This window comes from Plecotus auritus (assembly GCF_963455305.1).
Source record: "Plecotus auritus genome assembly, chromosome: 7".
Classification (NCBI taxonomy): Eukaryota; Metazoa; Chordata; class Mammalia; order Chiroptera; family Vespertilionidae; genus Plecotus; species Plecotus auritus.
Window position 1 is genome coordinate 70,318,320 of NC_137774.1, and position 16,348 is coordinate 70,334,667.

The 16,348-nt window shown below is 55.5% G+C and overlaps 1 protein-coding gene across 4 annotated transcripts; it reads left to right on the plus strand.

The window, feature by feature from the left end:
- The first annotated feature begins 3,068 nt into the window (after nucleotides 1-3,068).
- TELO2 (telomere maintenance 2) lies at nucleotides 3,069-16,272 on the plus strand. 4 transcript variants are annotated; one of them, XM_080677720.1, is made up of 21 exons: nucleotides 3,069-3,335; nucleotides 4,055-4,390; nucleotides 5,033-5,310; nucleotides 6,890-6,958; nucleotides 7,248-7,395; nucleotides 7,737-7,839; nucleotides 8,049-8,117; nucleotides 8,240-8,381; nucleotides 8,464-8,600; nucleotides 9,083-9,162; nucleotides 9,383-9,484; nucleotides 9,960-10,048; nucleotides 10,261-10,352; nucleotides 10,630-10,746; nucleotides 10,860-10,931; nucleotides 12,047-12,211; nucleotides 12,915-13,006; nucleotides 13,652-13,751; nucleotides 13,931-13,995; nucleotides 14,252-14,367; nucleotides 15,693-16,272. In XM_080677720.1, exons 2-21 carry the CDS (start codon nucleotides 4,056-4,058, stop codon nucleotides 15,797-15,799), a joined length of 2,478 nt encoding a protein of 825 aa, XP_080533846.1. In that variant the 5' UTR covers nucleotides 3,069-3,335; nucleotide 4,055; the 3' UTR covers nucleotides 15,800-16,272. The 4 variants fall into 4 exon arrangements, with proteins under 4 accessions (XP_080533846.1, XP_080533845.1, XP_080533843.1 ...); XM_080677719.1 differs by having other exon boundaries at nucleotides 14,249-14,367; nucleotides 15,693-16,271; XM_080677717.1 differs by lacking the exon at nucleotides 15,693-16,272 and adding an exon at nucleotides 14,534-14,687 and having other exon boundaries at nucleotides 14,249-14,367.
- The last annotated feature ends 76 nt before the right edge of the window (nucleotides 16,273-16,348 follow it).

Sequence of the window (16,348 nt, forward strand, 5' to 3'; positions counted from 1 at the left end):
AGAAATTTCCCTTTTTTTTGACTCTGGCTGGGAGTCAGGTACTTCCTGCCACCAAATGAAAGGCATGTGCCTTCCAGCCCACGGGCTCGGGAGATTCAGAGGTTCCCAAGGAGACAAGCTTAAAACAGATGCAGTGTCTTTGGAAAATAATTCTATGGGGTGAAAGCCCTGGTCTGGCTGGCTCAGCGGCGGCCAGGGGTGATTGTTTTAGCAGGAGCACAGGGACTCATGTTCCCTCCAAAAGGAAGTTAAAGCAGGACAGAGAACCTGGCTGGGGCCAAAGGATCCTTGGATCCAAGTCTGTAGGGGGGCCCAGCACCGCACCATGAACAGAGCATCCTGTGAGGACATCTCTCCCTCGAGTAAGACAAAGGACATGGGACTGGGAGTCACCGTAATTTATTTTGGGAACAGGTTGTGTAGTGGGCTGGTGACCCCCAAAATGTAGGTCCAAGTCTTAACCTCTATATCAGTACTTGTGAATGGGACCTTATTTGGAAAATGGTCTTTGCAGAAGGACGTAGTCCCCCTTATCTGTCACCCTGTTTACTCTCTCCTGCTTAACGTGAAAGCTTAGCCAAGCATCACCAGACACTTGGAAATCTCTGAAGAGAGGGACAGAAATCTGCCCAAACAGTAAAGGAACCCAGGAGACAATGCAGAGGGCCAAGGAAAAGCTCAAGAAGGTTCTAATCAATACCCTTAGAAAAATAAAAGCTTTGTGTTCACAAGGCAAGTAATGGGTGCTACGAAAAAATGGAATCAGAAAGTAAGTTGCTCTTGAAAATAAAAACTATGATGCCCAGCTAGCGTGGCTCAGGGGTTGAGCATGGACCTATGAACCAGGAGGTCTTAGTTCGATTCCTGGTCAGGGCACATGCCTGGGTTGCGGGCTTGATCCCTATTGTGGGGCTTGCAGGAGGCAACTGATAAATGATTCTCCCTCATCATGATGTTTCTCTCTCTCTCGCTTCCTCTCTGAAATCAATAAAAATATATATTAAAAAATAAAATAGCCGAAACCGGTTTGGCTCAGTGGATAGAGCGTCGGCCTGCGGACTGAAGGGTCCCGGGTTCGATTCCGGTCAAGGGCATGTACCTGGGTTGCGGGCACATCCCCAGTGGGAGGTGTGCAGGAGGCAGCTGATCGATGTTTCTCTCTCATCGATGTTTCTAGCTCTCTATCCCTCTCCCTTCCTCTCTGTAAAATATCAATAAAATATATTTTAAAAAAATAAAATAAAATAAAAACTATGATACCTTCTCACACACAGCTGAAAGGCAAAGTTAAAGCAATTGCTCAGAAAGTACAGTTCCTCTCATCAAGTGCCAGAATACCTAGGACAGGAGATCTGAAAAGTGTCCAGAGAGAACACCTGGTCACATGGGAAGGATTGAGACTTTCCCCAGAGCACTGTTGGCCATCTCAGCAGCAGTGGTGGTTGCCGAAGAAAGAGGAGCAAACCTTAACATTTCTGAGTGAAAATGGTTTTCAAATTTTAAAATTGTGCACCCACCTCAAGTGTAAATTGACCTTGAGAAAAAAAATAAAGGCATTTTTCAGATATGTAAAGGCTTAAGAAGTTGATCTTCTGTGCACTGCTTTGTGAGAAGTTACGGAATCATAGGAAAATAGAGGAATAGAAGATGATTGCAGTCGCTGTAGGAAGTGGAGAGCGAGGGCTCTAATCTATAAGTGGACTGGGAGGAATTTCCAGAGTCTCAAGACGTCACCATCCTCACTCCTCCCTCCCTGTCACACCCCACATCCAATCCATCATTTCTATTCTGCAGAAATATCCCAGTCAGCCAGTTTTCACCACCTGGCCCCCACCAGCCACCCAGCTGGCTCCCTGCATTCCCTACCGTCCATTCTCCCAATTGCACCCAGAGTGGACTTTTTAAAATGAGACCACCTTTAGTCACTCATTTTCTTACCCGCTTACTTTTTTGTATCACTATTTGCCATTTGGTGTATTGCTCATGTACTTTATTTTCTCACTTGATATGTGAGAAGGAACTTTATCTGCTTCATTCTCTTACCTGGAAGAGTGCTTGCTGCACGCAGCAGGCAATTTAATTAATGTAAGTTGAATGAATGTTTCCCAGATTTTTCCACAAGGACAAACACGCCAGTGATTTTCAACCGTTGTGCCACAAGAATTTTTAAAACATGCAATACCTGACTATTTAGTTGGGGCACTGACCTCTTTTCCCTTAGATTGTAAAAAAAAAAAAAAAAAAAAAATGACAACAGTCAATACAATAGCATCTAGTGTGAAAGAATCAAAATTATACCTATTTTTGTCAGATCGGCAAATAACATATTTTTTGGTGTGCTGCAGAATTTTAGTAATTAGTTGATGTGTACCACGAGATGAAAAAGGTTGAAAATCACTGGTCTGGGTTGAAATGGCACATTCTTGTGAAGTCTTCTCGGATCACTCCCGCAGGCTGCCAATAAGCGCTTCTGCCAAGACGGAAGGTACCCTACCTGCGCTGTGCATTGTGGCAGCTACTGCCTACAGGTGTGGCAGGTGCGACCAAGGAACTGACCTGTTCCTTTTATTTGATTTCAGCTAATTTCCATAGCCACCTGTGGCTGGTGGTCACGTGCTGAAGAGCGCAGCTCCTATTCTAGCACCTTGGTTCACACCGCTGCAGTCATGAATCCCCACACCATCCCCGTTGTTACTGCTTCCTTGTCATGGTCGTATCCTGGAGCGCAGGGCCTTGCCTCGGAGACAGTCGGTGCTCAAGCAAGTGTGGAGGCGCGCACGCGTGGCGCTCGGGAGAGAACTGGCCTCCGGAGTTGAGCAAGGGCTGGAGATCACTCCGGGTAATGAGGACACGCAGGCAGAAGAAGGGCGCCCCCTCGCGCGCTGAGGAACCCTGCTCTGAGCCAAGTCGGGGCGCGCGGCCCCACCCACAGGGGACTACCCCCTCCCCGCCCCTGCGCCGCGCGGCACAGACCCCGCCCCCCTGTGTAGCGCAGGCGCAGATGCGGCCGCCCGCTCCGCGCCCCTTCTGGCTTCCGGGTTTCGCGGATTCGTCGGGGTCGGTCAGCTGACCCATAAGCTCAAAGAAGTTCAGCGGCAGCTCTGCCCGGGCCTGGGAGCTCTTGCTCCGCGGCCGCGCGATGGGAATCAGCGTAGAGCTGGGTCTCGGCGACCCCAGTGAATCGGCAGCGGGTCCTTAGCGGCGGCGCGGGGTCTGAGCGCTGCGCGCCGCCCGAGACCCCTGCCCTCTGCGAGACCCTCCTCCTATCCCTGAGGCCCTCCTCCCGGCCCGGAGACCCCTCCCAACCCACGAGGCCCTTCCCGTCACGCCACGAGGTGGGCTTCAGCCGCACGCTTGGTAGGGGGCGTGGGACGGGCTGATCGCTGCGCTGTTAGCCCGCATGCACACTGCGTCCCGCAGCCCTCGTAGACCCGGCTGGGTCGGGAGACACCAGGCTCTTGGGGACACTGTTGGGCCCCTAATACAGCCTTATCAAGAGGTTGGGTGCACTGATAACATACTGGCGCCTACTTAATGGTACTTAGTCCTGCCGGGGCACTCGACCAGAAATAAATACTACTCACAGACGGTGGTGGTTTCTAAAAAGGAAGACGAATGAAAGTCGGAAGTGCATTGATGGGTGCCTCTAGACTGGGTCTCCAAACCTCAGCACTGTTGACATTTGGTTTGGATAATCCTCTATTGTGGGGGCTGTTTTGTGTATGTGGAATGTTTACCAGTATCCCTGGTGCTGCCATCTCCAGTTACTGGCATGTGTCCCTGGACGGGTTGACCTACTACTGTAGAGGGTGTCAAAGAGGGCCTCAGGTCCTGAAAAGGACTCTTGGTGAAAACAGTGAAAGAGGTGGGAGGGAGAGGATACTGCTGGGTGGCAGTAGGGGTGAAGAGGAATGAGATCCCCAGGAAGTTTACTTAATAAGCTCCAGAGGGTGGGGGTGTCTGAGAGTGCGTGGGAGATGCTTCCTTCTCCAAGAATGGGTCCCCAATGGATGCCCAGGGCTCCATGCACTTTCATGTCCTTTCCTGTGAACAGGATGGATCCAGTGCTGTCTTCGGTCCGGCTCACTGTCCAGGAGGCTGTCCACACTCTTTCATCTTCTGAGGATGGTGGCTACATCTTCTCCACCCTGGGGTCCCTGAAGCGTTATCTCGGAGAATCGAAGAACCCGGCCCTCCCTGGGGAGCAGGAGGAGTTTGCCAGGGTCCACTTTTCTGCCTTTCTCAGATGTCTTGTCAGCAAGCTGAACCCGGACTGGCTGGGGCTGCTGCCTAATGGCCAGTTGGAGGAGTTATGGGCCAGCTTCTTCCTGGAGGGCCCAGCTGACCAAGCCTTCCTGGTGCTGATGGAGGCCCTTGAGGACACTACTGGGTAAGTGGGGCTGGGTCTCATTACGGGGTGGCTTGTCCCATCCAAAGCATAAGCATGGCCTGAAGGATTGCAGACCAATAACAGGGCACCTGCAAATTAAAGCTGGTTTGTGTTCATCTCTGCAACGAGGGTGTTTGAGTCCCTGCGGCTGAGGCAGTGGGTTAGCTCCAGACTGAAGTGTCGGGTGGTAGTGCATTGTCATCGCCCTCTCCTGCACCCTGTGGCTCCCAGCTTTGCAGTGAGGCACCCAGGTGCCCCAGCAAGCTCATGGGACCCCTTACTTGGGGTGGGTCCTAGATTCCACATCAGAGCACAGGACAGCCCTTGTGGGGATGCCTGGTTGGAAAGCGGGGTTGCTAAGAAAGCAAGCACCATATGAAAAGCATTGCCAGGAGAGGGCGGTGGTGTCCAGTGTGATTCCAAGGTAGGAGGCTGCCTGGGCCCGCAGGTGCTTGTGCCCGCTGGTAATCTTAGCTACTTAGTGAGATTTAAATACTCTTCCTTTCATTGTATGTGGAGGGAATAGGGCCAGTTAAGTTGTTGGGATTACCTGTTTAATGATGGCTGTTGCTACTCCCATCGGCCGAGGATGATGAGGATGAGGGGTTGGGGTTCTACTCATCACACCTGCTCTTGGTTCAGTCCCAGTTTCCGTCTGATGAAGATGGCAAGGCTGCTGGCCCGGTTCCTGAAGGAGGGCAGGATGGCTGCTGTCATGGAGGGGCAGTGTCGGCAGCAGGCAGAGCTGGCCTTTCCTCTGCTCCAGGAGGCACTCCTAATCAAGGTGGTGGGCTTGCCCGACCGCCTGGGCAACTGTCTGCAGCATGAGAACCTAGCTGAGTTCTTCCCTCAGAACTACTTTCCTCTGCTCGGGGAGGAGGCCGTGCGGGTGCTGCAGGTGGTCGTGGACTCTCTCCGAGGTGAGGGCCCCCCAAAGCGACCCTCTTCCAACCATTTTTTGGATCTGCCATCCCCTTCATCTCCCTGGCCTCTTGGGCACTTTGGGTGTTGCTGTTGGTGGGTCAGACGTTGTCTCTTGTTTGGGGTGGTAATGAACCACATGCTGAAGTTTTGCCCACTTCTTGGCTGTTGACCTTGGAGGTGGAGCTGAGTTTTTTTTTTTTTTAATATATTTTTATTGATTTCAGAGTGGAAGTGAGAGGGAGAGAGAGATAGAAACATCAGTGATGAGAGAGAATCATTGATCAGCTGCCTCCTGCATGCCCCCCACTGGGATCAAGCCCGCAACCTGGGCATGTGCCCTTGACCAGAATCAAACCTGGGACCCTTCAGTCCGCAGGCCTACCTACACTCTATCCACTGAGCCAAACCGGCTAGGACATGGAGCTGACTCTTGATTTCTTCAGTTCTTGGGTGGACATTGGTGAAGCCAGCCAGATGGGGCTGCTCACTGCTGGGCCCTTAGTCAGTGTCAATGGGAACATCTGGAAACTGTTCTTACTGTGACAAGGGCTCATCTGACCTGGCCGTTGACTAGGGTCTGCCTGTCCTTGTTAGCTTGAGTCTCTCAGTGTCTTTGTTACTGGTCATCTTGGCTGCCTGGAGGGGCACTGTGGGAGCGGGTTCTTGTTCACCCCTTCATCACAAAGTCTTTGAAGCGTCATTTGTGGGGTCAGGTGTCTCGCATGGGAATGTCCAGCGCTCCAGCAGCTGAGGTTATGGAGCTGGTGCCACGTCAGGTGCTGCTCAAGGCCCTTCACGCGTGCTGCTTCATGGAGTCCCAGGACTCAGCATCACTGTCTAGGGGGAGGGACCCACAGTGAGGTGAGGCTTTTATCTTGCCGGGCCTCCCAGCCCCACTGCTTTTTGCTGGGTGATGCACTAGGACAGTGGTTGGCAAACCGCGGCTCGCGAGCCACATGCGGCTCGCGAACTGTGGTTTGCCGCTGTGTTGACTAATGAGTTTGCTGACCACTGCACTGGGATGTTCTGAAGGAACCCAGAATGTCTAATCGACTTCACTGGCAGTGGCTGTGCAGGCGCCCCTCTCTAGATCACAAACTCCGAATTTCTATCGTTCCCACTGTGCGTGGGTCCTGTCTGAAACCTGGTCGGCTCCATCATCCTGGCTGATCTTGGGGAGCTGGTATTGCCCACCCTCCCCTGGTTCCTGTGTCTTTGCTTCCTCCCTTCCTCCTGTGGGTGGCTCAGAGCCCTACCTGTGTCTATGAGTAGCTGACTGCCTTGGCCAGGCCTCTCTCAGTGCTTCTGGTGTTACCATACTCGTCCCTACTTCGGAGGATCCTTGTGACAATTAAGTGGGCAGATATGTGTAATGGTTTTTAAACAGTTGTTATTGCTGGCTCTTCAAGTTAGAACAATCCTATTACAGTTATGGTTGGTTTAGAGCGAATGAGTTGGCATGTTTATAACACGGAGTCCACCTGCCCAGGAATGAGGTCTGCCCCACTTGTCAGGTATTCTTTGATAGCCTTACCTTAGCCCTCCTTTAAAATCTCCTTTTCCTTCCTGTCCTAGGCGGCTTAGACTGCTCTGTCTCCTTTGTGTCTCAGGTTGTGGGGAAAGCCTGTGTCTACGGGAGGCAGAGTGAGTGTTTCCTGTCTGGGGAGAAGCCACAGCATGTTCTGGCCCCCTCCCCTTTCCTCCTGGTGGCTGTCCTGAGGGGGTGGAGGGGCACACATGTTTTCCTGGCAGAGGGTGGGAGCATTGCTGTGTGTCTTGAAACAGGCAGCGGTCCCCTTGCCTGGGCCTGGTCGTGGGTGGGCTGATGCCAGCTGTCCTGGGCTCCTTGGTGGGTGGGGGCTTGGCTATGCAACCAGGGGGCCTGTGGGCTGCAGATACGGGATGCCCCATGGCCCTGTTTGCTTTCCCACAGAGGAGATCCTGGGTGTGCTGGTGCCCAGGCTGACAGCACTCACCCAGGGCAGCTGCCTCTGGCAGCGGGTCTGCTGGCGCCTGGTGGAATGCGTGCCCGACCGGGCCATGGAGGCTGTGCTGACAGGGCTTGTGGAGACTGCCCCTGGGTAAGAAGCAAGGTATCCTTCCCGCTGTAAATGCTTCTCTTCCACGAAGGCAGAAGGTGGGGTCCAGGTGACACCTTACCTGCCATCCCTTTGTATGTAGTCAGTTTCTGGTGTTCCATAGGGAAGGCTGGCACCCCTACTCCAGGTGAAGTATTTAACTTTCGATGCAGTCAGATGCATTGAGGTGCTGGGCTCTCCTGGCTTCTGTGTTTATCAGGAAGAGGGAGAATCAGGACCCACTTGGAGCTGAGACACTCCCCCGGGCTCCCTGGGGTTAGTGCAGAGCCCAGGATCCAGCCCAATATGTTAAAATTCCCTCCCCACTCAACTGTGCCTCACAGGCCTCAAGTTCTCTCTCGATTGCTGGGGAACCTGGTTCTGAAGAGTAAGAAGGCCCGGTTTGTGATGACCCAGAAGCTTCTGTTCCTGCAGTACCGACACACGGTGAGAGTGCCACAAGGTGACTGTGGCAGGTATAGCTGGAACAGTGCTCATTTCCGGGAAATGCCCCTGTCCTTTAGCCCAGACCCATTTCTGCTCTAGGACTCCTGCGCAGACACCCCTGGGCTCCCTGGGCAACTCTGGCCATGCAGGCGGCAGGCGGGTGGTATCTGCCTGGCAGACAGTGACGAGATGCCCGGCTTCTTTTGCAGACGCCTGTGCTGCAGAGCCTGCTGGGGTACCTGGCCATGGACAGCCAACGGCGCCCACTCCTCGTACAGGCAAGTCCTGTCTGGCCCTCAGTCCCTGCAGCATCCCAGTGGGATGGGGAGGGAGCATCCTGCCTGGGCTGGAGGGGAGGCAGGGGGCTGTCTGACCAGGCCAGGGTTGTGCTACCCACCAGGCGCTGAAGGAGCTCATGGATTCATGGGGCAGCAGCAGCGCCATCCGCCACTCACCCCTGGCACAGCAGTGCTATGTCAGCAAAGCTGTCTTAATCTGCTTGGCGCACCTGGGGGACGATGAGCTCCAGGACAGCCGGGACGGTGAGCAGGTGGCATGGGTACCCTGTCCCCATTGTCCCCCTTCCCCACGGCACATTCAGCATGGATACGTTGGTTTTCCCAGAGTTGCTGGCCAGCCTAATGGCAGGAGTGAAGTGCCGCCTGGACAGCAGTTTACCTGCCATGCGCCGTCTGGGCATGATCGTGGCTGAGGTGGCCAGTGCCCGGATCCACCCTGAGGGGCCTCCCCTGAAGTTCCAGGTGAGCGAGGGCTGTGCCCACGTGGTCTCCCCAAGCTGCTGTTGCTCCAGCCTCCATGTCACCTCACCTTCCTGGGTCTATGCTCATGGAGCATCTCTCTGTTAGTGCGGACTTGGCCCTGGTGGCCCTCCTGAGGAGGTATTGCCCCTCAGCTGTGCCCGAGCAGGTCTCCCAGGGGATCCGTGGGTGTTTCTCTCTCAGGTCATCCTAGGCATTCCCTCCTTTCCATCCACTGAGCCCTCAGGGCATTGCCATGTTTACTGTGACCTGGGGGATTCTTATTTCTCAGGATGGGTGGGCCCTCTAGCCTTCAGTACACCCAGTGCTGCCCTCTGTAAGGTGGAGACTTAGAAGGTTGCTCTTGGAAGGCTCTGGCTGTCAGAGGCTGGACTGGGGCTGCAGTGGGAGGGCCTTGGAGGGGCCCTGGCTCTGCTGCTCCTGCCAGTCCCATCCCAGCTGACTCCAGATCTTTTCTGTTGCAGTATGAAGAGGATGAACTGAGCTGCGAGATGTTGGCCTTGGCCACCCCGCAGCCTGCTGCTGACAGCCCCTCGGAGGCGGGGTGAGTTCCTCCCACCCTGAGGTCTGGGCACGGTTAGCTGGGTGGGGCATTTTCTGCACACATGTTGGACTCTGTCTTGTCATCCTGGATCCACGTTGCTGAGACAGAAGCTAAGAAGACTAGGGTTGGGGTGGAAGGAGTGTTTCCTTGGGAAGCAGAGGTTCTGGGACCAGAAACTTGTGAGGTTGTCCCTGAAGGGTTCCTCCTTGTTTCCCAAAAGCTCACCTGTCACTCCAGTGGCTGCAGAGACCCCTGACAAGCAGACTGTAGAGGGTGGAGTCCCGCAGGTGCGGCCACAGGGCTCTGACTCTGAGCTTGACAGGTAGGACAGAGATCTCGGGCAGGGGGCGGGGGTGCGGGTGGGAAGGAAGGCACTGAGGCCTGGGGCAATCCCGTGCTGGTGTCACAGCCACGAGGTGAACTCAAGGGGTGATGGGCTTGTCTTGAAACGATGGGTCAGCCTACAGTGCCATACTGGCTCTGAGCTCTCTCCAGTCTTTTGCCCAGTATGAGAACCAGCATGGAGGGCCTCACCTTCACCGTAGCCTCACCCTGTCAGTCGTTCTTGAATCTTCAGGGACTGGGGATTAAACCCACAACCTTGGCATGTCGGGACGTTGGGACGACGCTCTAACCAATTGGTCTACCTGGCCAGGGCCTGGGACATGAATTTTGGTGACTCAGGAGCATGTCCTGTTGGTGAAGGGTGCCCAGCCTCAGCTCTCAGGCATTCCCTCCTGCCTGCTTTCTGCTCCTGGGTGACCAGCAGGCGCCTCATGTCTGTGATTCTTCCACAGCGATGATGAGTTTGTTCCCTATGACATGTCGGGGGACCAAGAGCTGAAGAGTGGCAAGGTGCCCATGTATGTCCGGGACTGCATGGAAGGTGGGCCTCTCCACATGGTATGGGCCCCTGCTGAGTGCCCTATGGCAAGGACCCAGCCCTGAGCACAGCCCTGCCCTGGGATGGTTGGTCCATGGGACCTGTTCATGTTCTGGGGGTTCACCTGCCTTCTGCCCAGTGCCCAGACCCTGGCTGCTGGCTCTGCCGTGGTCAAAGTCAGGGCCAAGGAATGATGGAGGCCTGTTTGGGTTCAGCCCTGACCACGTCCGAGGACTGGGAGCGCTGGGAGGCAGCCCTGCGGGCCCTTGAGGGGCTGGTCTTCAGGAACCCGGCTGCCACTCGGGAGGTGAGCAGGTAGAAGGGCTGGGCTGTCAGGGTCATGGGAGTGAGCCATGTCCTGGGAGGAACATGTGCCCTCAGGGAACCTGGTTTGGCTCGTGTTGTATGCTTCGTTGGCTCTCTGTCCCCTTAGGAGGCCTGTGTCTGGGGCCTCTGCTGGGATGGGAGGTGGAGAACAGAGTCCCAGGCTGTCCAAGATGTGTCCCTTCCATTGTAAAGAAAACGGAAGACTGGGGGGGCCTGGGGCAGGTCCGGGGGCTGAAGGCGCCCTGACCTGTTTGTAGGTGAGTGTGGAGCTAGCGCAGGTGCTCCTGCACCTGGAGGAGAAGACGAGCGTGGTGGGATTTGAGGGGCTGCGCCAGAGAGCCCTGGTGGCCGTCACCGTCACAGACCCGGCCCGGGTGAGTCCCACTGGCTATGGGGTGCCAAGGTTGTGCCCCCCCAGCTAGTGTCTGTGTTGGGGCCCTACCTCTGGAGTTGTGATCCACCGCGACCTCTCATCTGCCTGGCTCAGGTGGCGGAGTATTTGACCTCACAGTTCTACGCCATCAACTACAGCCTCCGGCAGCGCATGGACATCCTGGACGTGAGTGCCCTGGGGCCCCTGTCCCACTTGTCAGGCCCAAGCTGCCCTCATGGGAGGGGCCAGGCCTGGTGCAACGCCAGGGAGCTGGTGTTTGCCAAAGTCTACGTGGGCAGAGCCAGAGGCCTCCTGAGTAACTTCACTGGACCTGAGCCTAAGACCAGCATCTGTGTGATCAAGGAAGGGATTCTCACACCTGCTGCAGTGTGGATGCGTTGGGAAGTAGTTTTGCTAAGTGAAATAAGCCAGGCACAACACAGATACTGTATGATTCCACACCCATGAGATCCTAGGACTTAAAATCTTAGAGTAGATGGTGGGTGCCATGGGCTGAGGGAGGGGTGGGGAGTTAGTGTTTAATGGGGACAGAGGGTCATTTTGGGTGGAGGTGGATGGTGGTGATGGTTGCACAGCAACGTACATGTACTTAATGTCACTGAACTGTGCACTTAACGCTGATTAAGATGCTACATGTTATTAGAGCAGCAGTCACCAACTGGTGATCCATGAGATCCGAATGGTTGGCGACCGCTGATATAAAGCAAAGACTAAGACAACACAAAAAATATACCATTTACTGTTTACAACTCAGTGGCACTTGGTACATTTGCAATGCTGTGTGCCTGTCACATCTATCTGCTTTCAGAAATTCTTGCATTACCCACAAGCACTTCCTCCCCATGTAACCACCAGTCCACTCTTGTTCTCTGTGGATTTGCCTGTTCTGGGTGCTTCCTGTAAGGGAAGTCATACTTGCGGCCATCTAGGTCTGGCTTCTTCTACTCATATGTTTTCAGGGCCCACCCACATGAAGCCTTCATTACCTTTTCCTGTGAGGCAGCAGTCAGGACTGGATGAGCTTTGGGAAGAGAAGTGGCCCTTGTGAGGGGAGTGAAGGCTCTGGCTGGTCTCCAGGGAGCATGCCCACCTTCCCCTCCTGTCCCCCCAAAAGCAAAGTGATTCTGAGATACTTGGAACTTTCTATGGGGTTCCCTGAAGCTCCCCCTCGAAGACGCAAGAGCTGCTGGTGCTAATGGGACACTCGGTTTACCTTGAGCTAGGAAGTGTTATCCTTCCCCAGAGCGACAGCGGCTGCCCTGGGTCTCTCTCTCCTTTAGGTCCTGGCTCTGGCAGCCCAGGAGCTATCTCGGCCTGGGCGCCTCGGGAGGACTTCCCAGTGTGGCTCCCTGGGCCCCACCTGCCCGCCCAGCTGCGCCGTGGCTCCCACTTGGCGGGCTGTGGTGGACGAGAGGATCAGAAGGAAGACCCGGCGATTTTCAAAGGTCAGCCAGGACTCGGGTCGGGTCCTCATGGGTGGGGACTTTGGGCAGGCTGGAGGCCCGGTCTGTATGGACGGGGTGGCTCCAGTGCTGGTGTTCTCTGAAAGGAGAGTTTTGGGCACAAACTGAGTGAGGTGACATGCTGTAGGGCATCAAACTGAACTGGTTTTAAGATAGAATGCAGAATTAGGTATGAAAAAAGGGCCCAAGAATTCTGTCAGCAGCAGATGGCCTGGTATGGGCTGTGTTGGGGATCTGCCTAGGCTAGGCTGATCTTGCCCCCCAGGGCCATTTGGCCATGTCTGGAGACTTTTAAAAAAATATATATATTTTTTGTTGATTTCAGAGAGGAAGGGCGAGGGGAGAGAGAGAAACATCAATGATGAGAGAGAACCACTGACGGGCTGCCTCCTGCACGCCCCCCTACTGGGGATCGAGCCTACAACCCGGGCATGTGCCCTTGACTGGAATTGAACCTGGGACCCTTCAGTCCGCAGACCAACGCTCTATCCACTGAGCCAAACCAGCTGGGGCTGAAGACATTCTTGGTTGTCATGGGGTTGGGTGCTACTAGCATCCAGCCCTTAGGACCCAGGGAGGCTGCATACTCTCCTGTGGTACACAGGGCGGCCCCTCCATGAGAATGTTCTGCACGGGGAGGGGAGGCTGTGCTTCACACCCATGTGGCTCCCTGTGTGTTTGGCAGGGCTCTTCCAGGCAGGGACTAGCTGGCAGCCCCAATGAATTCAACTCAGTGGCTGGCTACTTCTTCTTCCCCCTCATTCTGGGTTTTGACAGGTGAGTGGGAAGCCTGTGATTTGGGGAATGAGCCCTGGATTCCTCTGAGGACAGGCGGCTTCCCAGGATGGGGCCTGAGGTGGGGCTTTAGGCAGCAGCAGGATCACGACTTTGGCTATGGTTGCTCGGAGCTTAAAGTAAATGACGTGGCAAGGGCCACGTGACGTGTCACATTTTCTGTCACAGATGTCGGGTTTGTGGTGAGGCCAGAGCCTTGCTGTGCTGCCTCGATGCTGCAAGTGCTCTGCCCACCCCTCCTTTGCCTCCTTGTCCAGCCTCAGCCTGAGTGGGCTAGAATGTCCCCTGGGCCATCACCACGCATGGTGTGATACTCTGGTGATGGTGGGGAGGGCCAGGGACTGGAGCCCTTCCCTTCAGGGACAGGGCTAGGCGGCTGCCTTTGCTGGAAGGCCGGGGCGGCAAAGTGCACGGCCCCTCCTTCCTGACGCAGGCCGGGGCTTATGCCAGGCAGCCTTGCAGGGTGACTGGGTGTCTGTCTGACACCTTCTCCATATGGTTTCGGGTGCCGCATGGGGCTAGGCGGTGAGGAGCAGCATCCAGGGGGCGGGGATGTCCATTGGCCCAGGCGGTTGGGAAGTTGGCTGAGTGTTTGACCTGCGCCATTCACCTGATTCTGTGTTGCAGGCCTCTGGTGACCTTCGACCTTTTGGGAGATGACCAATTGGTTCTCGGGAGACTGGCCCACACCTTAGGAACCCTGATGTACCTGGCTGTGAATACCACGGTGAGCTGGGAGATGGCAGCTGATGGCTCCCACCTTGCGTAGATTGTGTGCCAGCAGTTTGTTCTTCCCGTGGTCCACACCTTGGCCCTAGGGACAGGAGTGTTTGGACCTGAGGAAAGTGTCCAAGGTGGGGACTGTTGGGTGCCAGCACTCTTGCCCATTGGCCTCTGCTGTTTCAGGTGGCTGTGTCCATGGGCAAGGCTCTGCTGGAGTTCGTGTGGGCCCTTCGCTTCCATGGTGACACGTGAGTGGCCAAGGGACTGAGTGCAGTGGCCCCACGTGGACACGGGTGGGCTCTGAATCCTAGAAAGTGGAAATTGGGAGACTGAGGGTGGCTCCTAGGTGTGGCTGTGAGGCAGCTTGGCCCTGCAGTAAGAAGGGGGCTAGGCAGGGCCAGGCGTGCTTTGTTGCCGGCATGGCTGCTGTGCTCGGAGGAAAATCGGTGTCTCCCTGGCTAGCCTGTGGCTCCATTGGGGCTTAGCCCTCACCTTGCTCAGCAGCTACATGCGCCGGGGCTTGCTGTCTGCTGTCTCCTCCGTCCTCCTCAGCGTCCCCGCTGAGCGACTGCTGGAAGACCTACCAGATGAGTTGCTGGAAGCCCGGTCATGGCTGGCAGGTGAGCACGGGGCCCCAGGCTGCAGTTGCAAGGTGGGCGGGAGGCCAGTGCAGCCTGGAGGGTTCCAGCGGCTGTCAGGGTGCAGGGGACATCGTGGGGATTCCCAGAGCTGAGCGAGCCCCTGTCCACGGCTGTGTGCGTGTGTCCCTCCTTGTCTGCACTACAGGTGTCCCCCAGTGTGGGGATTGGAACATGGCCGTTGTTGGGGGTCACTTTGCGGAGTCCTGCAGGGTACCTGAGAGAAGGTACCCTAATGTGGGAGATGGCATCTGTATTCATTCTGGAAAATTCTAACTCAGAAAGGTTACAAGACTCATAAAGTGAGCACTATGTACCCTCCCTAGATTTACTGATTATTAGTGTTTTGACATATTTTGGCCCCATCCTCCTCACCTACATGTTCTTTTTAAGAAGTCTGTTGTGTACTTACCTGGCAGGGGAGATACCATGATCACGAAAGTGGTTTTCCCAGGGCGAGGCTTATCCATTGCACTCTAGATGTGCTGACTCCTGTGATTTCCCCAAATGTGGGAAACTCGACTGCATAATTTGTGGTGGTGGGGTAAAAAAAAAAAAGAAGTCTGTTGTGACGAGTATAACCTCCCACCTTTAGCCAGCTGAGCCGGCCTCAGAGCCACCCCCACCCCCAACTTCTACCTTCAGGGCACAGGGCTGGGACTGGACCATTTAATCTGTGGCCACACTTGAAGGCCCAGTGATGCGAGGACGGCCTTTTTCTTTCTGCCAGATCCTGGGTCCAGCCCAGGGTCCCGAGCTGTCCTGCATTCCAAGCTCCTCCAGTCCACTGTCCCCAGTGTCTTCCATCCTGTTGGTCAGTGTGCAGAGCCCCTGTGTGGGTTTCTCTGATTGTCTCATGTTACATGTCTGCACGGTTCTGGGCAGTGCCTGGGCTTCCTCGGGGTCTCGTGCTGCAGGCGTGTGGCATCCAGCATCCCTCGTCCATTGTCTTGGGTGCAAGCTCCTTCCCTGGGGTGAGAGCTGCAACCTTGGAGTGGCTTTGTGGAGGGGTGTGTGTTTATCCTCCCAGCTGCCTCCCACCTGCTGGAGTTCCCAGCCTGGATTGAGGGGAACACTGCTTCTGCTCAGGGACCCAGTGAAGGCCTTTGCTGGCATCTAAGGTGCTGCTCTCACCAGGGACCTCAGCAAAGGGTCTAGTAGTGCCACAGGTCTAAAGCCCAGGGCAGCTGGCCACGCCGGGCCCCTGTAGGGCCCCCTTCAGGAACACTTAATGAAACATAACTGAAGAGGGCTGACTGCTCAGCACCATGTAATGCTGTGCTCTCTTTGATTTCCCTCTTTGGCAGACGTGGCTGAGAAGGACCCGGATGAGGACTGCAGAATGCTGGCCGTGAAGGCACTGCTGCTGCTGGAGAAACTCAAAGACAAGCTCCTCCCACTGTCTCCCCCTTAGTCCCTGGGCACCATTCCCACTGGAAGGAGGAAGGCCAGGAGGGCTGAGCACAGGCCCAAGGAGCCAGGCTGACGTGTGGACTTTGTGGTGCAGCTACTCGTGGGATGGGCCGTCCACCTGGTCCTGAGTGTGCAGGCAGGAAGGCCCCGCCTGTGCTGCTCTTTATAGCCCAGAAGGTCTGAGTGCTCAGCTAGAAGCCCACGCCAGGGCCTCTGGGTACTGCCCCAACAACAGCACCCTGAACTCCCGAGGAGCCGGCTCTGCAGGCGGCGGCAGGGGAGGAGCGGAGGGTGCTGCTGCTCGGCCTGGATGTGCTCCAGTGGGAGCTGCCAAGATCGGCAGAGCAGCGGGCTGCTGAGCCCCTATGGGCTTCTTGGCATTGGGTCCTCAACCCCCCTCCTCACCTAAAGGCAGGTTATGTTAAAAAACAACAACAAAGAAGAATAAAAAGGAGCTACAGGTGCTCAAACCCATGCTTTGGTTCTCATTGCTCGGACAAGGACCTCTGTGCCTACACAAGCCCTCTGCAGGGGAGACATGAAAACGTGG